Here is a 26,843-nt window from a genome sequence, read left to right on the forward strand (position 1 = left end):
ATAAGATAACTATTTAGTCACAGTACGTTGTCGGTACACTGCGGTGTACGCTAAACAAAAATGTTACAGATAATATAATTGCATTAAAGAAAAAGTGTATATTAATTATGTCGTTAAAATTAGAGATATTAAAATAGAAATATAGGTTTTTAAAAGAGGTAATTAAGAAAAGGTAAATAGAGGTACAAAATATTTTAATATGAATTTGAAACACTATTTCTACAAATGCATACAATTATGCATACAATAGTGACTTGTTAATAACAGATAACAGCAAGCAATAGTGACTTGTCAATAACAGCAAGCAATAGTGACTTGTCAATAACAGCAAGCAATAGTGATTTGTCAATAACAGTGCCAATTGTAGTTATAGTGATTGAGGTATTTTTTATTATAATACAATCACAATTTTATTTTTTCACGTGTGAATGATATCTTAAAACAATATCTCAAAGATGTCAAATATTTTAGAGCAACTTTAACCAAATTCTGATTACTTAATTTCTTCAACGAGAGCGATTTATTCAACTGACAGAATTTACTTAAAGCCTAATCTCTAATTATATAATTCATAGTTCTATTTATTAATAAAATAAGATTTCTCGGTTAGTTATAATTACTCATTAAATTAATCGGAAGTTTGGCTAAAATTGCACTTTTAAAAGTTATGTAAATATTTTTTTGAAGTTTTATACATTAAGAAATAATATTCTTTATCAAATCTCTTGATAATTGCAAAAGTCTAGAATAGATATAATAGTATCTCTATGATGCTGCTTGCTTTTGTTATTAATAATTATTTTATATGAATAATACAACATAAATTTAATATACACTGTTTATATTTTCTTTTTTGTTGTACAGAACTTTAATTTCACTACTGTAACACATTTTTATTCATGGCTGGAAGTAACAAGACAGTGGTCCTATGCAAAGGATTGTCTGAAAAGAATGACAGACAGGAAAAATACATCGAAATGTTGGCATTGGCTGGTTACAGTTGTGAATGTTTACAAACTTTGCGATTTGAATTTGTAAATATCTCAGAGTTGCGAGCATATCTGTCAGTAGCTGATAGATATAGTGGTAAATATTATATTATTTCTACTATAATTAAATGTGTATGTCATCGATTCTTATTAATTGCAGGTTTAATATTAACAAGTCCTCGTACAGTTGAAGCTGTCACGCTGGCAGTGAAAGAAGATACAAGTATCTTGCGCCACTGGAAGCAGATGCCAGCTTACTGTGTGGGATCTGCAACAGATTCTCTCGCAAGAAGTCAACTCAATTTGCAAAATTGTATAGGTAGTCAGACTGGTAATTCGAAACAACTCGCTGAGAAAATTGTTCTCGATGTAAAGAGAGATTCAAAACCATTACTTTATCCATGCAGTGAAATTGCCCGTGAAACTATACAATCTATCGTTGAAGATAGTGGAATTTCCATTGAAAAAATTGTGGTGTACAGAACATTAGAGAGCGAAACGCTTGAGCAAGAGTTGCCGAAGATACTCGCAAAGTCTAGTCCCAGTATATTAGTCTTTTTCAGTCCGTCTACAGTGGAATATATTACAGTGCAGCTTAAGAGAAGTTTCTATAGTGTCAAAGATATAAAAGCGGTAGCAATAGGACCTGTGACGAGAGATGCGTTAATTAATTCTGGTTTCAATGTGTATGCCACTGCAGATAAACCTGAACCAGTAGCTTTGATGCGAGCAATCACAGCTGCTGAATTTGTAGAAAATTTAAATAAGAGTATTTCATGAAAATATGATATACAAATTTGATACCATTTGTCAACATTTTTAATATTTTAACTGTTGCAACACGCGTACATTTTTTAATATATAAATATTTTAAATTATTTTATTTCATAATAAATCTTCCTTTCTAATTCATATATGTTTGTTAACAATAACTATGTAAATAATGTACATATGATATTTTGGAAGATTATAAAAAAGCAGATATGTATATACGAGTGCATAATATATCTTAGCAATTATAATTTTGAATGGAACCGTCATCAGAGTGTTTCCTTGTATCACATTCTTTTTACTGAATAAGAACATATAATAAATTTGTTGATAAAAGCGCTTGCAAATTGATAAAATATTAATATACATATATATATTTATATAAATAAAATGTGATATTTTAAAAGATTATTTGAAACAAAATAATATTTATACCAATATATATTTTATATTATATATAAAAATATACATAATTTATAAATATTTAATATCCAATATTTATGAATTACATATGATATATAATCTTTTTTTGTTAGTTCACTTTCAGCTTTTTTACATCACAAATATCAGTAGTACTTTTGATATCAAGAAAACTCGTTATTCATATTTATTATTAAATTTAATATCTGTTACGATTTACATTCAGCAGGCACGAGATATCCGAACCAACTATTGCAGATTGATTCGCATAATAAGGCTGTGGAGCGTTTCCACCGTTGTTATATTTCATTTGAACCGCCGTTTCGTAATCGGGTGCCGGTCTGTATGACGGCAATAATGCGCGCAAACTATTTATATCTGTTGACGAAACAGACACGACAGGACACGGTGACGGTATCGAGAGATCGTTGTAACTTGTCCACCGCGTATGTGTGTCAGAGGCCCTATTGTCCGAATTCACAGACACCGCTTGCTCACTAGAATCATTTGTATCATTATCCTGAAATGATGTATAAACATTTTTAATTACATAAAATTCCATATAATATGTGGGTGTTTTACTATATAATTAAATTAATGCTAATTTACGCACACAACAGCCACTTGATCGTTCTTGTGGACGGTGTTCTTGATACTGTATGTAAAATAAATGTTGAGCTATACATAATCTCCATATATATTTTGCTTCACGCGACTCAGTAAATACAAATTGCTTTGCTTCTTCCAACTTATACTCTATTCTAAACGTTTTCTTTTGATTTATGACATTACTGATATCTCTCCATCTGTAATGTATAAATTTATTCACTTTAATGTGCTGCAATAATTTTTAATGCTCATATATATTTATTTCTACTGTTTTTTTAATTCTTAGAACTAGAGCAAGATAAAAAATTAACTAAATCGTTAAAATAAATTTACATTGATAGAATAAACATTAAAGTCATAGATTTACACAGAAACGTGCTTAAAGATGTTGGCATGGTTTTTATTATTCTATTTTTATTCATTAAACGTAAAACAAAGATAGACAACAAAACACGCTAACATCTTTCTAAGCATGTACTAAATATGGACTATAAAATAAAAATTAAAAACCTGTAAAATTGTGTTGTTTGCATGTTAGGATAGGCCACCATAATTCCATTGATAGAAATTCCAAGTATGACTTTGTTGTTACTATTATCCTAAAATATTTTCCATTGTTACAATATTTGAAATAATAATAAATTAAAAATTAAATTTTAGAATTGGTTTTTTCAATGAATATTAGATAATAATAAGTTATGTGACTTGTACAACATCTTTATATCTTAAATTCATTGTGCGTTACATTTAATATTTACTAACAAAAAAACTGATTTTAAAATTTTAATTCGTATTTCTAAGATATAATATTTTTCCATTCTGGGTTTTAATCTATTTATTGTATTTTGTACCTTAGCAGAAAATGTTTCGGTACCATATCCCTCCAGTTGCATGGCAATTGAGATATATAACTCTTCTGCAATAGCCTGTGTCATATTGATAAGGCCCTTGTACTGACATATTGCTGTGTGTAAGAGAGAATCTTGCCCACCTGGATCCATTTTGCTTAGCTCCTAAATACAGAAATATCAATTTTAGATTTTTAACATTTGTGATCAAAGTAATTTAACTGTGAACGTTAGCTTTTTACATTTGGGAAGAAAGTGCACTGTTGGAGATACTCGATTGTATGTCTCTCGGGGCTATAATTTCCAAACTCAGCTTGCATAGAATAGCTCGCCAATATGCAAGCCTGTCTATAATTACATTGTATTTTGTTTTCTAGTACATCATTCTTCAATTGAAGATAATAGTGATATCTGTGGAAAAAAAGGAGAAACATGTAAAATTTTTTTTCAGGAGCTATGTGGATGATTCATTTTAAATTTTATAGACATAATATACACACACACACACAATTTATAATTAAAAAATTTGCAATTAAAAATAACAAATTTATAAAAATTTGTGTCCAAATGCATGTCTTACAGCTCTCATACATAAAATTTACACACTCTATAATCTCAAACAAAAAAATAAATAAAATTATTAATCCCTAAATATTATTGTTGAAACTAAAATTATAAACTAGGATTATAAAAATAAACCATTTTTCAATAATTTTAATATAAAAATTACATTTATAAAATTGCCATACAAATTAAGTTTTATATTAGAAATAAAATAAAATATATTCCACTAGTTTCAACAAATATCTGTAGATTATTCACTTTTTATTTCAGATCACTTAGTATTCAGATTTCAGAGAGAACTGTAAAGCAATGTATCCTCTAATATAAATATTTTTATAATTCACATTATTTTTACTTGCAAAAATAACTAATATAGATAAAATGTATATTAAGTTATGTGTACAAAGTTTAAAATAAATCAATTATATAGCTTCAAAAAAACAAAATTCACATAAAAATATTCTTTTCTCTAATTCTCAAAATAACTTCTCCTTTCCTTAAGTAAATAATCAAATTAACCTTGTCATCTCATCTTGAATGAGTTGTACATCCACAATGTAGTACATAACTCTTAAGTAAAGTGTAAAGCTCTTAGCATCTTTTTCCAGTTGCCTCTTTAGAGGTTTGTCCATGTCTATCCATCGAAACAACGATGTACTACGGCAGATGTAGCGTAAGCTAAAAAACTCAGACTGTCCCAATCCTAGACGTTGTGTCACGTTGTCCAGGCATTCCTGGCCAACGCTGTCGACACTGAGGGTGCATTCTATAGAGGTGGCATCCAACAATTCAACACAGATCACATACTGATTCTTGGATACAACGTTGTATTGTTTGCTCTTCTTCAAGTGAAACTTGAATGGCATTTTGGCAGCCGCAAAGTAAAAGCTAAAAGAAATGAATGTATATAGCAAATAATTCGATTTTACGTCCGAAGAAGGTACAAAGTATGAGTACAATAGGTTAAGAAATACCAAAGCTTATTATTACGATCCAGATTTGCGATAAAACGTTGCAATAACAATTCGGTGATACAACAAGCCGAGATAACGATATATGTGTTGAGTGGTGCGCAAACTCACCCGATGTCTTAAAATACCGTACACTCATCACTCGCCCATATAAACATCATCAAAACGTATCACGCGTGCGAGACAGGCGCATGCATTTTGGCAATTCGCGACTTCACTATCAGTATCCATGTCGATTAGCATCAGTCAACATCAGATAGCGAGCACTAAATCCCTCTTAAAGTGTATTATCCGGCCTCACAATCCATTCTTTCGATGTAAACCAATGTAAACTTGACGGAGAAAAGCTTGCGCTGTTTGCGGTTGCGCGTTCTCTCGGCGCGAGAAATCGATACTTAGCACGTCGAGAATCGAGATATCGAGATCAACTGCTGCGCATGGAGGCGAGTTTGCTACTTTGCGACTTTGCCCGCTTGCCGTCATTTGTTGTGCTGCTACCGGCTGATGTGGGCTGATGTAATAAGTTATAAATACGTAAAGCGTGTCATTTTGTACGTGACAATAATATTAAAGCGATTTGTTTACTTTTTATAGGATTACTAAGTTAGAAAGACATATATATTATAATTGATTTTTGAAGAAACTGATTTGAGAAAAGGTAATTATTTAGTTTAGGCACTGGTATTCAAATATCGATGTAGTTGTGCTTATTCGATACAGTTTTGCTTCAAACGAACGAATCTGGCAAAAAAAAGCGTCGCTCTGCCCCGGAAAGCGAAATAATAATCGTAAAATTTGTCGAATATTCAGGTTAAGAAATCTGTCATATCGACGAAATGTAGCGACAAGAGCACTCTCCGCGGCCATGTGCGCATGCTCTACAGTCATATGTACATGCTTTGCGGCCATATACGCATGCTTGGTGGCCATATGTGCATGAAATAAAGGCGCGAATTTAAAATGTATGTGTACTTTTAACGACTTCCTTGTATTCTAATAGTAACTAATAATAAATGAGTCTACATATATTAAAAATAATAAATACTGTAAAGATTAGCATATGATCTAGTAATAATCAACCATCATTGACAATCTTTGCGTAAGGATCTTGCTAATCTTTTGTGTGGAAAGTCGCAAACCCATGTGGTGCAGAGAATGCTTTACGCACACACACACACACACACACACACGGGGGGGTGCAAGGGGGGCCTTCGGCCCCCCCTCCCGCACCCACCCCGTCCAAGTCGCTAACCCATGTGGCCTCATACTTTGCTTGCAATATACATGGGTTGCCTATGTACATTGCAAGCAAAGTAAAGTCCACATGGGTTAGCGACTTGGACGGGGTGGGTGCGGGAGGGGGGGGCCGAAGGCCCCCCCTTGCACCCCCCCGTGTGTGTGTGTGTGTGTGTGTGCGTAAAGCATTCTCTGCACCACATGGGTTTGCGACTTTCCACACAAAAAATTGTGCTTGTAAAAATATGTATATAGACATTTGAAATTCGCGCATTTTTAACATGACTTGTGCTAAACAGAGCATGCGCTTGTGATTAAAAGCGTGAGAATATGATCGTTGCGCGTGCTCAAGTCATTACATTGTGTCGGTATGACAGGTTTCATAACCTGAATATTAGTCAACTTTAGCGATTATTATTTCGCTTTCCGGGGCAGAGCGACGCTTTTTTTTGCCAGATTCGTTCGTTTGAAGCAAAACTGTATCGAATAAGCATAACTACATCGATATTTGAATACCAGTGCCTAAACTAAATAATTACCTGAGAAAAATCTGTTTTAAGTATTCTCTAACCTAAAAATATATTGCAATTATTAATTACAGGGTAATTCAACGAAAAATCTGACATTTCCGTGTTTAAAAAAAAAAACGATAAATATCGAAAGTTTATCTACTTATGCTGAGATTGCTGTGATACAAAGATGCCGACTATTGCAATAAAACGTGACTTGCTGTTCAAAGCATTGGGTAAAACATATTGTAAGTTATATCTATTTTTTATTGATAAAGTTTCAAATTATAATATTAATAAGATTGATTTATGTAGGGAATAAAATTTATTTACTTGAGTTTTTGCCAAGAAGAGATTTGATTTACCATATATATAAATTAACCGAATATATTTATACCTTACACTTAAGGACTTACACCAAACCATTTGCTATCGACTAAAAGAGATTTATGCTTATTTTACATGTTTATATCAGACAAACATCATGCTCTGACTGTGTGTCAATGAATCGAATACATGAGGAGTATGTTTGTTTGAAGGTACATAGCATGGCAAGTTACTGTCATTGGAGTAAAAAGTCATTGTATGAAATATTCTTTACTGAATCAATAATTGTCCTTAAGTGTTGGAAGTTTTATACATTGTAAATATATAAATTATATGTATACATGTATTATATGTACTTGTACTTTTACACTTTTTTTTCTAATTTTTAAATTTTGTTCTAGCCGACAAGGAGTTTGAAGCATTATGTTTTAAGTTTGGTTTAGAGCTGGATGAAGTAGTAAGTATTTGAACTTTTAACTAATAATAATTATTATATTTGCATTAAACTGTATAACAATAATTACTTGATTGTTTGTGAATAGACAACGGAAAAGCAAATGATAGCAAAAGAGCAGGGTTCTGATCAAGATATAGATGCGTCCGAAGAAATTATCTATAAAATTGATATACCTGCCAACAGATATGATCTATTATGCTTGGAGACTCTAAGTACTGGACTACTTATATTTTTGAATAAGTAAATATTATGCAATTTATAATTGAGATAAAAAATTATTAATATTATCCTTAAATATATTCAAAGATAATATATTTAAATATCTTATTGAATTACTTTTTTTTTTACAAGACAATACAAAAGTTTTATAGACTATACTGCAATTGTTAAAAAAAAGCAAAACACATAATCCATAATTACACAAAAATTGCATATATATGGGATGTTTGGCAGGACTCTTTAAATTTCACTCTTTAAATGTTCTTCCACCTATTGCTGAATATTTTTTACATATATGTATATAATCTTTTTTTCTAAACAGGATGTCTATCCCACATTACATGGCAATAAAACCAAATGTAGCAATGGAAAGGATTGTAATGACTTCAGAAGTACGTGTAATTCTTTTTAAAATTACATTTTTATTAGCATTAAATAATTTGATTAACGTAAAAAAATATAACTCATCTCATTGTTTTAGTGCTTAAAAATAAGAGGACATTTAGTTGCTGCAATTTTGAGAGATGTTACTTTAACACAAGACTCTTACAATAGTTTTATTGATCTTCAAGATAAGTTGCATCAAAATATAGGAAGGAAACGTAGTCTGGTCTCTATTGGCACTCATGATTTGGATACAATTAAAGGTCCATTTCTATATGATGCTAGACCACCATCAAAAATACAATTCAAACCACTTAATCAAGATAAAGTGTATACAGGAGAAGAAATTATGCAGTTATATGCAGTAAGTTTCTTTTCTCATCATGTTTGTAAATTCTGTTAATAATTGCAATATAATTAAATGATTTCTTTTTTTAAATCTCCATTCTGGAAGACCAAAGATCTGTCTCATGCAAATTATGAACTTAAAATTTGTGTATAGAATTAAATTCACAATTTGTCATTTACGAGTTTGTTACTCTCACAACCATACGTTAAGATTCCAATTAATGTGAATAGTTTTACATGTAGAAAATGATTCATACATATTTATGTCTAACTACTTTTACAGACACATGCGCAACTTAAACAGTATTTACCTATCATAAAAGACAGTCCTGTTTATCCTGTTATATATGATAGTAATGGAGTTGTTTTATCTCTGCCTCCCATCATTAATGGAGATCATTCAAAGATCACACTTAATACAAAAAATATTTTTATCGAGTGCACAGCAACTGATCTTACAAAGGTACGTGCATTTACATAGTTTAATTTTAATATATATATTTATTTGCAAAAAATACTTAAAATAGATGCTTCAAAAATAAGATGCTATAATTAATATATAAAATATATACGTTATAAATTATTATAAATTGTAAATAATTTATAGGCAAAGATAGCGGTGGATACTCTCGTTTGCGCATTCAGTCAGTATTGCAAGACCAAGTATACAGCCGAAATTGTAGAAGTGGTATATCCTGATAATCAAACTTTCTATTACCCAGAATTAAAATATCGAACAGAAGAAATCAGTTGCAATAAAGCGATTAATTACATTGGCATTGAGTACGTGACTGCAATTTTTCCATTATGCATAGAATAATGATTACAAGATGACAAAATAGTTAAAAATATTTTCTATAGGCAAACACCAGATCAAGTTGTAAAGCTATTGTCAAAAATGTCTCTAAAATCCGAAGTGAAAAAAAAAGATACGTTAAAAGTAGAAATACCACCGACGAGACATGATGTGATACATCTTTGTGACATTTATGAAGATGTCGCCATTGCCTATGGATATAATGAAATAAAGAAAACTTTACCACAAATATCAACAATTGGAACAGAGGTAAATATCTCATATTTAAAAGTGTTAACTTGACTAAATTTTTCAATTTTAAGTTTCTTTAATTCAAGTATTTATATATTAAATTTAAATACCATAAAATACTTAAAATAAAGAAACTTAATCGAGAGTTAAAAAATGTAAAGTATGTCAAGTTAATAATTTTTTTCTGAATATACGAACAAATATGATTTCATATACACTGGTGCAAAAAAAACAAGACAAAAATTTTGACTGAATTTTTTCAAAAAAATTGACTGAATCAACAAAAAACATCGTATTGACATGTTCTTTTTTTTAATTGCTTAGGAAAGAATGAACTTTAAGAATCTGCATTAATATTAGCAAGATTTTAACAAACTTGTGAAAAATGATAACAAACTTTTACTTTTTTCAATGAAAAAAAACATGTTTGATTTTTATGCGATACAAAAAAGTTACACTTAACAAATCAAACTTTCGCCTAGGGATTTCTAAAGTAGAGTCTTTGTCCTTTAATTTAAAAAAAAGTTCATATAACTTGTATGATTTTTCGCAAAGTTGCATTACTTTGAAGATTGCCTAAAAATTCGATTAAAATTTTTGTCTCGTTTTATTTGCGCCAGTGTATTAATATATTCCTCATATACATACGTGAATTGCAGTTTCCACTAAACAAGTTGACTGACCTAATTCGAATAGAAATGGCCCAGGCAGGATTCACCGAGGCATTGACTTTCTCTTTGGTGTGTTTCATGTATAAGTTTTAAGAATAAAGTTTTTTTTGTGCACAAAAACACATTATCTGTGATAATTATTATTTTATCTTGATACAGTATGTTCTAATTTGCGTTAAATTAACTTACAGTGCTCACGTGAGGATGTAGCAGATAAATTGGGATACAAAATAGAGGATATACCGGCAGTTCACATATCCAATCCAAAAACTTTGGAGTTTCAGGTAAATCGACTGATACCGCGTACTCTTATTAAAATTATGGAAACAAGTGTTGTTCTATTCTTGATTTCTCCGAATTCTTATTTGAACGATACATGTGTGTAATAGAACGTAAACAGATATCGTTACGTGCACAATTAAATGAAAAAAAATGAGCAAAAAATACAGCATATTTTTTTATTTATTATACATTTTCTACGTAATTTACGTGCAGCGCGTAGCAGTTATGAGAAAATAAAGAGAAATTGAATTTATGAAAGTTTAAATGAAAGAATAAAAGGAAATGATAAAGATATTATAAATACAAAGGCTATAATTGTTCAAACAAATACAAAATACTTTAGATTTTATATTATAATCGTCTAAATTAAAATGTGAAATATTATAATAAATGTAAATTGTTGCAGGTTGCGCGTACCACACTTTTACCAGGATTACTTAAAACGATCACTGCGAATAAAAAAATGCCTTTACCTCACAAGTTATTTGAAGTTTCCGATGTCGTATTGCGAGACGACACGGCGGAAGTCGGTGCGCGCAACAATCGCCGTTTATGCGCGGTATATGCCAACAAATCGGCTGGTTTCGAGATAATTCATGGTCTAGTAGATAGAGTATTATTATTATTAGAAGTACCTTGGAGCCCTACTAAAGCTGAGAGTTGTATGCGATATTATCTGCGCGCAGCTGATGGTAAGATATACAATTTTCAAAATGTATCTGTTCAAATTGCATACTTGATTAGAGTCGATTCAAATATCTTCGCACATGCCTACTGCAAACACGTAAGATTTATGAAGCAAGTTAGGTGACATGAATTTGCTCAAATTTGTGTTTTGCAGATCCAACGTATTTTCCTCAACGATGTGCAGAAATTGTCTGTTATGATAAAGTGATAGGAAAAATGGGAGTTTTACATCCTGATGTACTATCAAAGTTTGATTTAAATATTCCTTGTTCTGCGATGGAACTAGATATTGAACCGTTTTTGTAATAGAAGTGAATAATGTATAAACAGCAAAGTTATATCGATACCTTTGCTGAAATACAAATGTTTTATTATGAATTTATGTTTTGTGAAGAGAATTTTTCACAAGATCTATTTATAATAATATTACCTCTCAAATGTATAAAAACAATTTTACAAATAAAATTTGAAATATATTTATTATATGATTAAACATGTTTATTATGTAATAATTAGAGATCCTAGAATCTGTCTTAAGATTGTGTTTAAATCCTATGAAAGAGAAGGAAACATTCAATGGCTCTTTCTCTTTTCTCATTTTCTTCTGTTTTTGGGATTTAGTAGAACATGATAGACCAATCAAAATTTATTTTTTAGCTTTTTTATGGCTACGTTTTGATTGTAGCATTCTAATAAAATGCCTATATATATTAATTGTAAACTCATTTTCAAGATACATGCATGTTAATATGCAAGATTAGATCAATCGGTACGTGTTCATCTGTTTCAAAGAAAATTTTATTCTAAATTTAGTCATTTATTAATACAAACTAAATAAAAATATAAATTTTATCATAATATCAAATGTGAGTGATAATAAAAAAATTATTTCGCATAACAGTGTAAGAAAAGAATTTACACGATTTGTTGTTTCTGAAGTCATGATACAAACACAGTTTCTACTAACAAGGGACAGAGAAATCTCAATCGCACTTGCAGTTACAGCGTGACAACATTTAAAAGGTGAAACAAACTCTGCGATTATATTTAGCCTTCCCATAATTGATGTACGTTACAATATACACTTAATCTTGCTACTTATTTTAATGATACAGCTAACTAGATCAGGCGAACAAGAAAATCACATAGGGTGAGAAGCTGCTTTCTTCTTCTGACAGTATCTCTTAATAACATAATCGATTAATTTGTTTAATTGGCAAATTGGCTGATTTTTGACAAGCGTGAATTACTATGTGTTTGTTACAACAAATCACTTGAAAGAGAAAAAAGTAAAATAGAATACTCAATATTATATATATTAGTCTTCTTCTTCGTCGTTTTAATTGGAAAAAATGCGACAATTTTGCTGAAAAAAAATTACGTTAATAATCTTATTTGGTTTAATAAATAAAAAAGAAATTAAGCAAAATATTAATTAATCTCCTCTCAGAATAAATATTTTTATTATCAGAAACTTCGGGAGGAACTGCCTCCGCCTCTTCCTCCCTTTCCTTTATGTTCGCCAAACGCTGTCTAGATGCCGTCTCGTTATCGCTTGTTGCATAATTTATTGTACTTTAGCTGTTTGAATGACTCAATCGCGTGCTATTTTCTCCCAGCTACGACAAGATTTAGCTTGTTCGAAAATACCCCGTAATTCAATGAAGCTATCCGAGTTTCAATTAAAAAATATTTTTAAAATATTCAATAAATATGTCTTTTAAATTTTTTAATAGACATTTAATATATATATAGTTATACTATAAGATTCTTACAGTACTAATATGTAAAAAGGATATCTTAATGATACAATCACAAATATGCATGTCGTATACGATCAATTTTTTATCTATTTAAATTAATTTTAAAAATGTAAAAATTCATAAACATACACTTTTAAGTTTTTCGTACAAATATATGCACTTTGAAAAAAAAAACGTATAATTATATTTATAACAATTTATAATAATAATTTAATTATCCAAAATTATATCATATAATGATTGTATCGTAAGAATTAACAGATTTTTTTCTGTCTGTCCCAAATAAGTTTTAATTTTGCCACCTTCATAGCTTCAATGTTACAAATTTTGGTTCTGAAAATTAATTACGTTTTTAAGGAAAATATTGATTATAAAACTTATATTTTAAAAACTATAATTAAAGTTGAATCATTATTTGATGTTGCTTCAACTTTGACAAATTATTTCCACATGCATGCAATATACATTTAATATTTTAAAAATATTTGTTGTACAATTGTAATATAAATGTACTCACTCTATGCTAAGATCGACTTCTGAAATACTAGACAACATTTGATTCAAAAGCATTTCCTCGCTACAATTGGTTGAGCTCTGCCTCAATGTTTCAGTACTCCGCGCAACGCTGCTTCCTCTGAAGACCAATATAATCCCTCATTATTCGTACTGCATTGTTATCATTTTTACTTGCGCTTAGACAATTCTTCTTCTATATAGTTGACCCTGTACATAGGAATAGTTATGTAAGGATACAAATGCAATGATTAATTCTAGTAAAACACATTCTCTTATTGCTAAACAAATATCGATAATAAATGTAAGAGAGAGAGAAGCAAACGTCGTCGTACGTACATTTTTTTCATCCTCATCGCGTTTATTGATCTCTGCGTTAAATTAAATTCCAATACCAATGTTGTATGTATGCATCATTCAGCTTACGTTTTGTATTCTTCAGCACATATTTACCATTCTAGTTTTCATATTAAAGGGATCCAACTAAATTAACATAGACCTCGCATTAGCTTTCCTATTTATTGTGTACTATTATTATCGTTTACTATTATTACTTCTACATATAAGTAATCTTACCATCAACACATTAAATACAATGCTTTCTCCGAGCACCAAACCAACAATATCGACGCCAGCCGGTCTCTCGCGGAGTTTCTGAATAATCTTTATTTCCTCGACTTTCTCCCTGAAATAATTTTCCTCTTAATCTAAATTCTATGCTACACAATTAATTAAAAACAGAATAATGTGCAATCCTAACTTGGACATTTTCTCTCCCTCGCTGTCAAACCGAGAAGCTTCGCGTTTCCTTAAAGGTTTCGTCTTCTTCTTCTTTTTAAACTGGATATTATGCGTTTCGTCGTCGTCGCATTCCATTCTTTCTTAATTAATTAAACCTGCTATATCCAACTACCTCCTTCCAAAAAAATCAAAACAAACAGGTTAATGTTTAATCACCGAACTTTCGAGACTCCAGATGGCGACGCGACGGAATCTTCCCAAAAACAACTGGAAAAATGATTGTAAATAAAAAACATTTTTATTAAAAAAACAATGTTTTTCTGTTACTTTATATAAATTTAATGTATAGATAAAATAATTTATTTAATAATATAATATTTATATAATATATATATCGAATCAATCGAATCAATTATCGATCGATGTGGGAGATCGATTTGACTCATATTTTAATTTACGCATACTTTTTATTTTTATGTAAAAGTAATTACAATTTGTGAAACGTGAATTAATAATAATTAGCTTTATTAGTGTGAAAAACGCAAAGTTCAAAACGGTATATATCGCAGAAGCACTCATTTTGACGCGTGAAGTTAGCGCTAGAGATGATCATCTCTGACTCGAGCCAACTTAACACAGTTCTCTGTTTTAGGGGTTCACATGCCTTCCGGAACGGAACGGGACGCTGGGTTCACTTTCTTTCCGGAACGGAACGGGACGCGGGACACATCGCTCCCGATCGAGTCTTCTTCGCAAATCATATAATCGGTAAATATGACGCATATTTAGCTTGTACTGCGTTTCATTCGAACGCGTATTCCTCGTAGGTAAATCGCGACGTGTGGAACGGTCGGGCAATTCTAACATGCGACAATAATTCCGTGCCAAAGTCGATCGCGCGGGAAAGGTACCCCCTTCGCCATATTAACAGCGTTCTCTCTTTATTTCACTCGCGGAATCCGTGACAATCAGTAGCAATCCCGAGGCGTATCGGCTCCGCGACGTGTAATCGCCGCGCGAAGTTAATCCGCACGATAAATGAAACTGCTTCAGGTCATTCTAAACCATATTTACCTGTCATTTTCAGAACGCAACGAATGTGGAACGACATGCCGCCGCAAGTGCTAGAACAAGTGCTATCGCCAAGTATTTAATCGGTAAGTCTTATTAGGTTAAATTTGTGTCGCAAATCGCTCGAACGCGTATACATCCAACTCGTTCGAACGCAGATTGCGATATGTTAATCATGGCCCACGAAGTTGACTGTGGGCAGGAAAGAAATCTTCTATCGCCATTCTTAATTACATTTTTTTCTCATTTTCAGAACTCGACAGAGGTGGAACGACCCGGCGCTGTATAGAACGGCATCGCAGATCATAACTGGTAAGTGTAACATACACATCTCAGTAAGCAAAAAATAATTTAAGATTTTGTAAATCATAAACTAATACTAAGATTTTATTTAATTATAACTTTATCGTAGTTTATTATAACATTAAAATAACATTAATATGTATCAAATTTGTTAATTCTTTTTATGAATTGTGATAATGATTTATTTGATGTTTTCAACATCATTTTAATTTTATACATACAGCTTTCAAATAGAAAACAACTAAATTTATCCAGTGAACCAAATTTCTTTACATCTTCTGTTAAATGAATGAGATTATGAACATTATGATTTATAAATTCTTATTTATATAAGTAACCAAATTCTTTTACAAAATATTATAATAATTTATTTGCCTAAATTTTGTTACTAAATTGTCACATATTAGTATCCGAATTGCGCAATGTAAAGATAGAAAATGCAGATAATAATGTTTTTAAAAATATGATTTTATCATCCATGGACCATAATATAACAAAAAGTTTTAAATTTAACCGCTTTCCATCTGTCATATTCTGTTATTAGTCTAGGTTTTCTTGCAAACTTATAACAAGTTGATTTACATATTAATTTTAGTTTTTTATTAATTGCATCAATATTTTTTTTATTAGATGAGTTTTGTGAATGCCTTTAATAGAAAAACTTAACAAACATTTCATAATTTCTAATAGCACAAAATGCATATAGTCTAAAAAAACATTTGTGACAAGTCCAATTTTTAAATCACATAAAATAGACTTTTTTGGGATAATCTTCATTAGTCTGTAAATAAAATTCATTTATTCGTAGTTTTGACTTTAATTCTGAGTCATTCCATTGTTTGTAAATAGACTTTGGGCCAATATTTAGTATAGCTATGATAAGAGTTAAAAATTTTACACACATAAAGGCAACGCAAAGAATCTTACTAATGTTTACTTTTAAAACTCGATTTAAGTGCAAACTTTTTGTTTAAAAACTTTTCATTTTTTAAATAAATTGTTTTAAAAAAACATTACTGTTATTAAGCTTATTATAGCCATGATAAACAGCAATTGGAAATGGCCTGAGTTGTTATAATTTATCAATTTTAACTAAAATAGACCAAAATTGACAGTCACTACCTTTCGTTAGAAAAAATCCGTAGGAAAAAATTATTAAAAATTGCTGCACCAAAAATTGCATATTTTTGGTAGTTATGACAATTCTGGCGACAAATCTCGGTAGTTCTCGTATAGCTCCGTGCTTTAATATCGTTTTTAAACAGAGTTTTATTGTTTGAACGTGTGCACATAATTTTAAATGCCCGAAATCAGCACGACACTCGAAAAAATGTGTCGTGCTGTATAGTTATGACAATTTTAGCGACAAATCTCGGTAATTCTCGTATAGGTCCGTGATTTGATATCGTTTTTAAACAGAGTTCTATCGTTTGAACGTGTGCACATAATTTTAAATGCCCGAAATCAGCACGACACACGAATTAAATTGTTGTTTGCCGATTCTTCTTATCTTGGGATTCTGTTATATTTATACAATAATAACATGAAAAAGTTGTTGAATGTACGTTTAATTTATTTGTCATAACAATACATAATCTGAAAATATACTCTTTGACAAAAGCATGTAGTATATTATGCGTTAGAAAACGGTAGCTTCTACCATAAATAAAAATACGTATCTATAAATCGTCGCGCGCATTCTGATGGAGAAACGACGAAACAATTAATTTAACCGGATGATATCCGACATTAATTAAAAAAATATATATTTATATATGTCTATATAGCGCATATACATCGTCGTTTTTTATTTGCTTTCTTTTTCTATAGCGTGACTGCAATTATATTCCGTGCGAAAAGCAGACGCATGTGTTGACGATAGCCAATAGTACATCTTCGGCTTATCGACCAGTTCTATCATATTCTTCAATGTTATAAATCGACTTATCTACTATGTATTATAATTAGACTAGTTTGCACACATGAGATTCCTTATTCGTATATTTCGTAACAAATTTCGCTCAAATAAGATTAATAAATTAACAAACATATCATTGATAAAAATTCAACAGATCAGAAATGAGACTCACACAAATTGTTAAATTTATCTTTTTAAATTATCAAGATTTCTAAAGAATCTTCTAGAAATCTCGTTCAATTTTTTTTCTTTTTTACAAAGGGCAACAATATTTTTATATAACAATTAGATATTGAAATTGTCGCTTAAAATTTAAGGCTATATTGTCTTCTCTGTAGAACTGTCGATAAGTCGATGATGAATACCATCGGATTTTTTTGTTTGTGGCCGCAGGATCTCTCGTGACGATTATTGCCCGACCATGATCTCGTACTCAGAGGAGGCGACCTCCTCACCGCCGAAAGGTATATAACACACGCTGTGAGATGGTTGCACCTTGCCGATAGTTACGGTGCCCTCGTGGTGTACGCGGCCGACGAACAGCGGCTCGCCGTCTTCAGTCTCGCCTCCTGGAATCGCGTTCGCCGGGATGTTGCCACCGCTTATCGGCACCCACGTGGGTCTGCAGCCGCAAAGAACCTGCGGAAATGCAATGGAAAACTTTTTGTAAACTGGAAAGCGCATGGGTAAGTTAGACTTCGATCGTACTTCATTAATTTGATCTATCCCTTGTTGATAGTTTAACAAAAGATGTTTAGATCTATATTTGTACCTAAGCCTTTTAAATCAACAGAACTAATTTTTTTTTTTTGGCTTTCTGAGCGGGAATATTTTGCAATTTCTGTGACTTACCTGGTAGTCCGACTTTCCATGCTCGGCGCCGCCCCAGGCGACGTAGCAAACGGAATGACTGGGCTTCACCTTGCCAGGGATGAGGGCACCCTCATGTTGAGCCCTACCGACGAACAGAGACTCGCCGTCGTGTCCACCCTCGACCGCATCGGGTGGTACCATCCCGCCGGACGCGTCGCACCAGCAAACGCTTCCTGCGTCGAGTGCACGAACCCCCAGCGGCGCGGACGGTCTTGTATCGGAATCTACAATTGCGACCATATATGCTTGGTACGTTCGGAAAGGAAGTTTGAAATTACGACGTTAACACAATGATAACACAAACAAAAAGAAACATAAAAAGTAATGCAATTGAAGAATGATAAAATGCAGTCCCATTCGTCCAGTCAAGCCATGTTCGTTAATTCAATCCACCAATGTGCGTTTGCGTGCATAACTTATTTCTTGTAAAATTCCATGCGATTAATAAAGTATGGTGTCCAGAGGATGATTGAAATAATAACTAAGTGACACAGTTATTAACAAAAAAAAACGACGAAAAAAATTAATCATTTTAAGCCACTTAATTCTGAGAAAAACTTCCAAAAGCCAGGTTTTAACGTGTACGCGTGTGAGGCTATAATACAGATTTACGTCGCAATCAAGCGTAATCAAGATTTATCTTTCGGCGACCCCGAGATTCACGTGGATGCCTCGATTTCGTCATCATCATCATCGGTTACGAGGCATCGACTTTGATCTCGCAGCCGTCGGGAATGTTCGGAGAGATCATTACGTTTCTTTTGACCGGTAGCGGGGAGTGCGGGGTAATGTTCGAAACGAAGCTTCCAGTTTCCGGTCGCGCCCCAACCGGTGCGCACCCCCACGTAGCTCACGCCGATGGGGTTCGGGTCTCGCCATTCCATGAGGACGGCGCCGTTCGGGCCGCCCGATTTGACCGTGATGAGGCCGTCGAGCCACGTGATCGAGAACCTCTTGTGCTCGCGATCGCTGAGAAGATTCGGCGTGTCCACGCGTACCTAACGGGTCGCAAAGTTTCCCACAAAGTGAAGACAAAGTCGTGCTTACATTGGACACGCGCTCCGGTTTAACGATAAATCTGAACGCGAATCTTAGCGAAATCGAGTTTCGAACCTTGTCGGGCTGTTTGCGATCGTATCTAATAGCCGATGCCTTGTTTTCCCACCCGCCGAGCATGATCTCGTACATGGGACTCGACTCGCCTTTCCGGTCGGTCAGCGCGATGTGCCCGTTGCTCTTAGCTTTCACGTCAATCAGCACCGAGCCACTTCGCACAGAATGAAACTTGTACTGCAGCTTGTTAGGAGTGTTCAAAGGATTGCGACCTTATCGAGCGTAAAAAAAAAAATTGAAAAACAAATTAAATTACCAACCAAAAGCTCTGGAATTGTTTATACAAGAGGTGCGGTACGAAGGAAATTACATCTTTTTTATCACGTTCCAATTAAATAATAAAATAAATCATCTATGTACACCGTAACATTTCAATACACTGCTTTCTGAATCAAAGAAATTTCCATTCGACGTGTTTTACATGCTTTTCATAATTTATGTTGATATGATTGATTGACTTTTCAACCGGCCGAAAGCTAAAAAGCAGTCAAATAAATGAAATATCAATCAGTGTGTATGCGTGGATGGCTGAAAGAAAATCAATCAATGTCTACAGCGCCCCTACGATTTATCACAGCTGATCGACACGACGGATTAACAGACACGTCGCATTCCTTCTTGGATCTGTCAAACGTAATACCTTCACGTAGGGGCGACGTGTTTTCCGCGAAGGAAGCGCTCTTAATCCATCGATCATACGTAAAATGAGTAGGGATGATTCGTGCTAGGGTAGTACCAAACGTACTCGAGCAGAAAAGCAGACTCTATGGGACGTCACGTGCGACTATGTCACTCTCTCGCAAGAATCTATTGTAGATTGTTTTTTTTTTCACTCAAATACATTACGTACAACCATCGTAACCGCCGCAGCATATGGCTGTGCGAGTGCCGCGATGCCGCAATCCAAAAGGACGCCAGAAAGAGAATCATCGGAAAATCAGAAAGAGAGATTCAAGTAATCAGTTTTATCTACAGAAATATAGAAAGTTTAGACGCTCTGATTACAACTTATCACTCTAAAAGAATTACATTCTCTACATTATTTCTATCTTGCGTGATTCTACAGATGTCTACTGTTACATTCTGTAAAATAAGACAGGATTAGGGAAGGAGAAGAGCTACCCATAACTACGAAGTTCTGGAAAAAAGTGAAGAGTATCTTTAGGTCGCGAATGGAAAAGGAAAGTCTGACGCCTACCTTCGAGAAGCCATTCACCGGTGGCACCCCAGCCGGTGCAAACGCCGAAGTGACTGATTCCGAATGGCTCCGGGTCAGCGTAACTCAAGAAAGGAGCCGACTCGCCTTCCTTGCCCACCGTGAGAACGTCATTGTTCCACCTGCGGGTTTTGTAAAACAGATAAAAGTATAATGAAATTGCATTTGTACGATACGGATGGACTTATAACGAACGAGTTAAAGCACGATAACAATGTCACTGGACAATTGGTTTCATAACTCTTCAATAATGAATCTAGCAAGCAAGCGGAGCTACCTGATCCAGAAGCCGCGATACTCGTCCGCGCTCAGGATGCCGGGCGTTTCCGTCTCTGCCACGTCCGGTCTGCTTCTATTCTTGCGCACGACGGATTTGCTGTTGCTCCATCCTCCGATGAAGACCTGAGAGGAGAGACGCGATCTTCAAAAATTCAACGTTTCGTTGCATCGCGATTTAATTACTGTACGAAGGCACCGCTCGTAGAGCCGAAGCTCGCCGTATAAGCCCGATAAGATCGAAGGAATATCCGTCGTTACCCAGGCACATCCTGTGCAATAAAAGTTGGGCGTCGCGCGGAAGATGCGCAACGAAATCTCACCTCGTACATAGGCTCTCCCTCCTGGGGTCCGGTGGTAAGGGCGATGTGGGCATCGTTCGGCGCTTTTACCCGGAACTGGATCTGCCCGGCCGTCACGGGATAGAAGTGATATTCCAATTTGTCCTCGGTGGAAAGCGCTGGAAAAGAGCAGTGTGAAACCTTTAACGTCGTAAATCAGATAAATCTCGCCTCGCGTTGCTCGCGACAATTAAGTCTCTCGAGACATTAGTATTATTACTGAGCAAGTTTTTCCGCCCTGCAGGGAGACGCCGAAACGTCGAGACATCTCGACGCCAGATCGACCTAGAGCGGGGTTCATCAAGCGATCAAAGTAGGGCAATGCAGGACTCGATCGATATCCTGACGGTGAGAATCATGCATGCACGTGACTTACGATTCGATCGTAATATCTTAATGATGGCCTTCGTAAAGGTCGTCCGGTGTAATCAGGCCACATTTCACATCGTACGCTTTTAAAAGCTCGTAAAAACGACGTGTTATCAATCAGTGATACAAGGACGATTCGCTATCATTTATATATTAGCAGAAGAAAACCAATAATTTTGATACTGCACGCAAGGTTCTGAATCACCCCCCTTCCTCTCTCTCTGTCTGTCTCTCTTTCTCTCTTATTTGTATTTTTGCTTGCTTTAATATCTTTTAATTTTATTTTTGCTTATTAATTTTTCTCACGCAATGCTTTATTTACACCGTTATTTCACTTCTTCCAATTCGATATTATTGCCTTTGTTTTTAAAGGGCCTGCCTTAGAATGATATAAATGCAATAAACTCTCTGTCTGCCAGTCTGTCCCCAAGTCGATCGAGTTATATGATCATAAATCCTCGTTCACGCTGTGTTAAATAAGCGACGTATAATTTTCAATCAAGATTTACTCGCTGGAAGAGTCAAATAAACGGCTATTCTTGGTCCGGTGAATCATATTTTTATAGCAGTAATAAAAAATTTGTTCTTGAGGATAAATCGGCAAGCGTGACCGTTCTCAGCTTTCCCATTTCCGAATTCTCTTGTTCCTCGATTTTAATTCGGAACGCGTGAGAAACTGAAATCGGACATTCTTTGAATGCACCGAATACTGTCATCGTTAGCAATCGGTGAATCGTTAACGTTCACGCGGGAGTCACGACAGTCCATTAATTTCGAGGTCGCACAAAAGTCTGAGATAGCACGACGTGTGAGTGTTTTTTTATCTATTTTTCGCATATATATTTTCCCGTTCGCCGCGAAAACTGAATGCATAGCACGCGGGAGCGTTGCGGCGCGAACGTAACGATTATAAATAGTCGTCGGCGAGTATGTCGCGGTCAGTTCGCAACGCTGACATCATAAACAATCGTAGTTAGGAAGGGATCTCGCACGAGGCGGCTTTTGGCACGATCGGCCCCGCCACGGGGAATTTTGGATCCCCTTTAGGCGTTGCGGCGAATACACGTATCGCCGATACTAAAAATCGAGGCCGCCGTGTCGTGCGTCTAACGGTTGCCGCGCTGGTGATGTCATTCTTATTTCAGATGCCAATTACATTACGCGACGTCCGCGATCCAGAATGATCTTGCCGCGCGAGCGACGGTCGTCTGACGCGTCCAGCCGCGATATGTCACGGAAAAACAAGAAGTCGCGCGCGATAAGATATCGATTAATTTCCACCGAATTATCCGCCTCTCGCCCGAAGATTAGCTAACGCGGCGCGTCTCAATAATTACGTGATTGTTCCGTAAAGTTTAGAGAAGAATACTTGAATACGGATAAGGACAGTTTGAGGTTCTAGGTTGGAATTTAAGGATCCACCTGTCGCCGCAAGGATCTCGTCGACATCTTGAAATCGCGACGACACGAATCCCGTTAATTTAATGCCCGGCAAATTGATTAGCTGCTGTAATGTGGGTCGTGCTTCTCTCCCAATTAACATAACAACGCGAGAATTAGAGCCATTGAGTCAATTTGCATTGCGCAACCGTGAATACCGCCGCTCGCGCTCGTTGATCGGCGCTTCTTAAGCGCCGCGCGTGCGAGAGCGAGTTCCCAATTCGACATTCATCTCTTGCATCGCTCGGCTTTGAATCCCGCAACTAATGATTCCAATTCTTCGAAGCCCCCCCCCCCCCCCGAGAGCAGTCGCTTACGATTTTTCTTTCGCTTCCGAACGCGACGTTTAAAACGAGGAATGGAGCGAGAGCTGGCCGGCGCTAAAAAAAAAAAAAGGATGCTCGTAAAGGCCGAGCGGGTTCCGGGCTGGATAGCCGCGCGCGCTGGTTAATCCTGTACGGTAAATCGCCGCCGATAGCTCGACACGCAACGGCACGTAGAGCTACGGAGTCACTCGCCGTCGTTGCTGCCATTGACCTCGCGTGGCAACTGTCGTTGGTTTCACCGGCAAGGTGGACCACGGCCGGTAGTCACGGTGCGCAACGCGTTCTTCTGCCGCGATCGCTGAAACTTGACTGCCACAACAGGTGCCATGCTGCTGCCGCGCGCGGTGCCAGTTTGTCACCTGCTCCGACATGGGTGCGGAGTCCTTACCGAATTTCTCCCGAAGACGTTACACCGATATAAATGAAAAAGAAAGAGAGAGAGAGAGAAGAGCTCCTTCTGTAGGACTCCATACATAATGTGAAACATGTGCTTGAACGATATTTGTACGACGTACACAACATCACGCTTGTAACTCGTGACTAACACCTGACTAAACGTTTTCCTTCATTGTTATCGTAGTATCCATTCGGCTATTGAAGAGAGCTTCACTTTTTCAAACAATATTTGCTCGCGAGCTTGTCCTTCCACTGCATTACGTAACGAGGAAACGACGTGTCCTTTCGCGCGGAGTTTCGAGAGAGGGACGATCGATGAATCGCCTTAGAAGTTTCAACGGACGAGGCTTCATTCGCGCGATCCTGCTAACAGGAGCTTTCCGTGACGTGAAAAGGCTCGGTCGGCGGACGTAAAGGTTACGTGTAATTAGAGCCACGCGATAGAGACCGCTCCAATTTCACGGTAAGGTGAATGGGAAAAGTGTCCGTTCCTGGATTTTCAAAACCCTCCCGGGGATTGCGCTCTGATAATATTCGAGAAAGGCGCAGGAGATGCAAGGGATAACGAAGGGAACGGGACATTCCGGTGTCGTAAACACGACGCGTAGGTGTGAATCAAAGATTACACATAATTGCAAAGAGTATAAGCTTATTGGGGCCAGTTGTTCCATCTTCCAACAAATTATGCGGTTATCTAATGTCCAATAAATTACGAATATCTATGTCTAATGTTAGACGCAGACATTTATCTATTGGATAATTTATCACGTCGTTTATTAGGAGATGATACAACCGGCCTTCGATCACAAGAGCCAGATAACCCGCGCGGTGGAAGAGCGGCAGGAAATGAGTCCGGAGCGACGACGGTGTGCGGTGGAGGCCTCGGAGGCGGCAAGCGTTGCGAAACTGCAATCTGGAAGTCGGATTACACAAGGACGCGGAGGGATCGCATTCTTATGACGTGATCGCGAGCTATGGGGCCGTTACCGCTCCCAGTGGGGGGGCTCGAATTGTCGCCGGACATTATCCGAGACTCTCGCGTTCGCTGTCTTCGCAATTCCTGCACGTCGCGATAACCGCGAAGTTTCTCACATTAACTCCCGCCTGCGATAAACCACGGCATGAAAAAGCGAGAAGTCCTTCGTCCGTCGGTGACGTGATAACCGGTTAAAAATTATTACGACGTACATGTATCGTTTCTGAACATTTCGCTGAAAATCTATTATAGAATGAGAAGGGAACGATTCTCCCCGACGTGCGGAACCTTTTTTCGCGATGAATTGATCTTGCGGCAGCTGCGGAACGCTTTTTTCCCGTTAAGTCTTACGTTCGGTCCGTAGAATTTCAAAGAGCCGCTCGAGCGATCGCAAAGTATCGGGATGCCGGCCGGCTTGTCAAACCGGCAGCCGCACCCCGCTCTATATTTAGAGAGAGAGAGAGAGAGAGAATTTTTCGTAAAGAAAAGGCACGCGGCGGCTCTTTAGAGAGAAGTGATCTATTTTCGCCACCTAGAAACTCTTTTTTCTATTCCCATCGATCTCTGTGATTGCTGGGGACATTAAGTTTGATGAACGGAAATTAGAGGCCGGGGAAGGACCCGTCGACAGCGTTCGCAAGCTACTCAACGAAATCATGAGAATCACGAAATGGAACATTGGATATTGATACGCCGCACTGAAATTCTTTGGTCGTTTTGAAGACACTGTCAATTCAGTGTTATACAATGTTATGCAATGTTACGCTTCCGTTCAAATCACCTACGCGATCAAAGAGCTGCTTCGAAATAGTCGAGACGCAATAATGAATAATGAAATAGACTTCAAATAGCTATCGCGACAAGACTAGATTGCTTTACAAAGAGAGAGAGAGAGAGAAAGAGAGAGAGAGAGAGAGAGAGCAAACCGCAATTCTTATTAGAGTCTACTCAACTGTTTATATATGAAAATTATATAATAGTAATTATTATTCAACATGTAATAGAGTATAATAAATAATTAAAATATAAAACTATTATATATTTAATAATAACGAGTAACAATATTATATGTATCAAATAATACATTTAATAAGTAATATTATTATATACGTATTAAATAATGCCATTATTATTACATAATTAAATGTAATAATATAATATCGTAATAAACATACAAAAATAGGAGTCCACGCCAAAAGTTTCGGATACAAATGAGGTACTTACAAACCGCCATGTCGCTCAATGGGCTATACGCAGAATCCGGCGAGATTAAAGATAGGACGGAAGTACACCACGATGCACACACGACGAAGACGATATTCGTACTGCGTCGCGACGCGCGGCATTACGATGTCTTCGTCGTTGAACCGGCCGGCTTGACGCATGCGCGATATCCAGGTGCAACGCGTATACACTCGCTATACACAAGCGGTAATTAACGAGCGGAATGAGTCATACGGATCGACGCGATGCAGATCCGCTCAATGCCCTACCTGCGAGATCTCCTTTAAATAAATCCGATCCGATTAGTTATTGACGCAAAAAAAATTGTCATAAATTTAAATATGATTGAGCAACAGTCGAATCGTCGTTCCTATAATTAATGATCTCGCGTTTCGCCATCATTTCCCGTACGACGGCTTTATTTAGCTCATACACTGCGCCATGCATTGCGTTTGCGCGGTAAAAGTTCATTACGTGATTCACGAGTTTGCAATTTATTCTTTCACGGTGAAATATGTTATTATTATTAAGCGCTTATGCATTCATTACGCGGAACAAACAGCAAGTGTCATTGTCGTTATTAGACGATGATTTCACTTGAACTCCATGTGGCAGTCCTCATCGAATGGATAAACTTTCTGCCC

The 26,843-nt window shown here is 35.6% G+C and overlaps 4 protein-coding genes and 3 long non-coding RNA genes across 16 annotated transcripts; 4 read left to right on the forward strand and 3 right to left on the reverse strand.

The window, feature by feature from the left end:
* Nucleotide 1: 1 nt before the first annotated feature.
* On the forward strand, nt 2–2,107 carry LOC105835182 (uroporphyrinogen-III synthase). Of its 3 annotated transcripts, XM_012678219.3 has the most exons (3): nt 3–172; nt 865–1,086; nt 1,150–2,107. In XM_012678219.3, exons 2-3 carry the CDS (start codon nt 900–902, stop codon nt 1,767–1,769), a joined length of 807 nt encoding a protein of 268 aa, XP_012533673.1. In that variant the 5' UTR covers nt 3–172; nt 865–899; the 3' UTR covers nt 1,770–2,107. The 3 variants fall into 3 exon arrangements, with proteins under 3 accessions (XP_012533672.1, XP_012533671.1, XP_012533673.1); XM_012678218.3 differs by having other exon boundaries at nt 2–381; nt 865–2,107; XM_012678217.3 differs by having other exon boundaries at nt 2–172; nt 865–2,107.
* A 189-nt stretch (nt 2,108–2,296) lies between these two features.
* On the reverse strand, nt 2,297–5,495 carry LOC105835185 (tyrosine-protein phosphatase non-receptor type 14). 2 transcript variants are annotated; one of them, XM_036292648.1, is made up of 7 exons: nt 5,176–5,495; nt 4,721–5,089; nt 3,880–4,048; nt 3,641–3,802; nt 3,300–3,388; nt 2,794–2,986; nt 2,297–2,700 (listed from the first exon to the last, which is right to left on the reverse strand). In XM_036292648.1, exons 2-7 carry the CDS (start codon nt 5,065–5,067, stop codon nt 2,380–2,382), a joined length of 1,281 nt encoding a protein of 426 aa, XP_036148541.1. In that variant the 5' UTR covers nt 5,068–5,089; nt 5,176–5,495; the 3' UTR covers nt 2,297–2,379. The 2 variants fall into 2 exon arrangements, with proteins under 2 accessions (XP_036148541.1, XP_012533679.1); XM_012678225.3 differs by having other exon boundaries at nt 5,284–5,493.
* Nucleotides 5,496–5,635: 140 nt separating this feature from the next.
* LOC105839258 (phenylalanine--tRNA ligase beta subunit) lies at nt 5,636–11,833 on the forward strand. 5 transcript variants are annotated; one of them, XM_036292646.1, is made up of 13 exons: nt 5,636–5,723; nt 7,010–7,165; nt 7,646–7,701; nt 7,787–7,941; nt 8,243–8,312; nt 8,402–8,668; nt 8,936–9,115; nt 9,260–9,435; nt 9,514–9,718; nt 10,360–10,440; nt 10,563–10,655; nt 11,060–11,345; nt 11,495–11,833. In XM_036292646.1, exons 2-13 carry the CDS (start codon nt 7,108–7,110, stop codon nt 11,644–11,646), a joined length of 1,779 nt encoding a protein of 592 aa, XP_036148539.1. In that variant the 5' UTR covers nt 5,636–5,723; nt 7,010–7,107; the 3' UTR covers nt 11,647–11,833. The 5 variants fall into 5 exon arrangements, with proteins under 5 accessions (XP_036148539.1, XP_036148540.1, XP_012540891.1 ...); XM_036292647.1 differs by lacking the exon at nt 5,636–5,723 and adding an exon at nt 5,769–5,830; XM_012685437.3 differs by lacking the exon at nt 5,636–5,723 and adding an exon at nt 6,643–6,776.
* Nucleotides 11,834–13,052: 1,219 nt separating this feature from the next.
* Nucleotides 13,053–14,538, reverse strand: LOC118647565. Its single transcript, XR_004964757.1, has 5 exons — nt 14,377–14,538; nt 14,193–14,301; nt 13,956–14,099; nt 13,621–13,826; nt 13,053–13,436 (listed from the first exon to the last, which is right to left on the reverse strand). It is a non-coding gene; the product is annotated as an uncharacterized LOC118647565 (long non-coding RNA).
* A 190-nt stretch (nt 14,539–14,728) lies between these two features.
* Nucleotides 14,729–15,831, forward strand: LOC118647566. The gene is made up of 3 exons (XR_004964758.1): nt 14,729–15,125; nt 15,445–15,514; nt 15,682–15,831. It is a non-coding gene; the product is annotated as an uncharacterized LOC118647566 (long non-coding RNA).
* A 1,452-nt stretch (nt 15,832–17,283) lies between these two features.
* On the reverse strand, nt 17,284–26,348 carry LOC105830158. Of its 3 annotated transcripts, XM_012669328.3 has the most exons (8): nt 26,200–26,348; nt 21,451–21,587; nt 21,129–21,253; nt 20,834–20,973; nt 19,636–19,847; nt 19,277–19,520; nt 18,502–18,746; nt 17,284–18,288 (listed from the first exon to the last, which is right to left on the reverse strand). In XM_012669328.3, exons 1-8 carry the CDS (start codon nt 26,207–26,209, stop codon nt 18,058–18,060), a joined length of 1,344 nt encoding a protein of 447 aa, XP_012524782.1. In that variant the 5' UTR covers nt 26,210–26,348; the 3' UTR covers nt 17,284–18,057. The 3 variants fall into 3 exon arrangements, with proteins under 3 accessions (XP_012524782.1, XP_012524783.1, XP_012524784.1); XM_012669329.3 differs by lacking the exons at nt 19,277–19,520; nt 19,636–19,847 and adding an exon at nt 20,486–20,512; XM_012669330.3 differs by lacking the exons at nt 19,277–19,520; nt 19,636–19,847.
* On the forward strand, nt 18,226–18,638 carry LOC114255534. The gene is made up of 2 exons (XR_003626794.2): nt 18,226–18,335; nt 18,472–18,638. It is a non-coding gene; the product is annotated as an uncharacterized LOC114255534 (long non-coding RNA).
* Nucleotides 26,349–26,843: the final 495 nt, after the last annotated feature.

Source organism: Monomorium pharaonis, chromosome 10 (genome assembly GCF_013373865.1).
Source record: "Monomorium pharaonis isolate MP-MQ-018 chromosome 10, ASM1337386v2, whole genome shotgun sequence".
Taxonomy (NCBI): Eukaryota; Metazoa; Arthropoda; class Insecta; order Hymenoptera; family Formicidae; genus Monomorium; species Monomorium pharaonis.

Bases quoted from the DNA above. Each gene is read 5' to 3' on its own strand.
- LOC105835185 (XM_036292648.1), bottom strand. From the start codon at position 5,067: ATGCCATTCAAGTTTCACTTGAAGAAGAGCAAACAATACAACGTTGTA. The intron at 3,803-3,879 runs GTAAAAAGCTAA...TTCTGTATTTAG, and splicing joins AGTGCACTTTCTTCCCAAAT to GAGCTAAGCAAAATGGATCC. The intron at 3,389-3,640 runs GTACAAAATACA...AAAATATTTTAG, and splicing joins CCGAAACATTTTCTGCTAAG to GATAATAGTAACAACAAAGT.
- LOC105830158 (XM_012669328.3), bottom strand. The intron at 19,848-20,833 runs GTAGGCGTCAGA...ACGCTCGATAAG, and splicing joins CGGTGAATGGCTTCTCGAAG to GTCGCAATCCTTTGAACACT. The intron at 19,521-19,635 runs GTTCGAAACTCG...GCGACCCGTTAG, and splicing joins ATCGCAAACAGCCCGACAAG to GTACGCGTGGACACGCCGAA.
- LOC105839258 (XM_036292646.1), top strand. From the start codon at position 7,108: ATGCCGACTATTGCAATAAAACGTGACTTGCTGTTCAAAGCATTGGGT. The intron at 9,436-9,513 runs GTACGTGACTGC...TATTTTCTATAG, and splicing joins ATTAATTACATTGGCATTGA to GCAAACACCAGATCAAGTTG. The intron at 11,346-11,494 runs GTAAGATATACA...TGTGTTTTGCAG, and splicing joins TTATCTGCGCGCAGCTGATG to ATCCAACGTATTTTCCTCAA.
- LOC105835182 (XM_012678218.3), top strand. From the start codon at position 900: ATGGCTGGAAGTAACAAGACAGTGGTCCTATGCAAAGGATTGTCTGAA.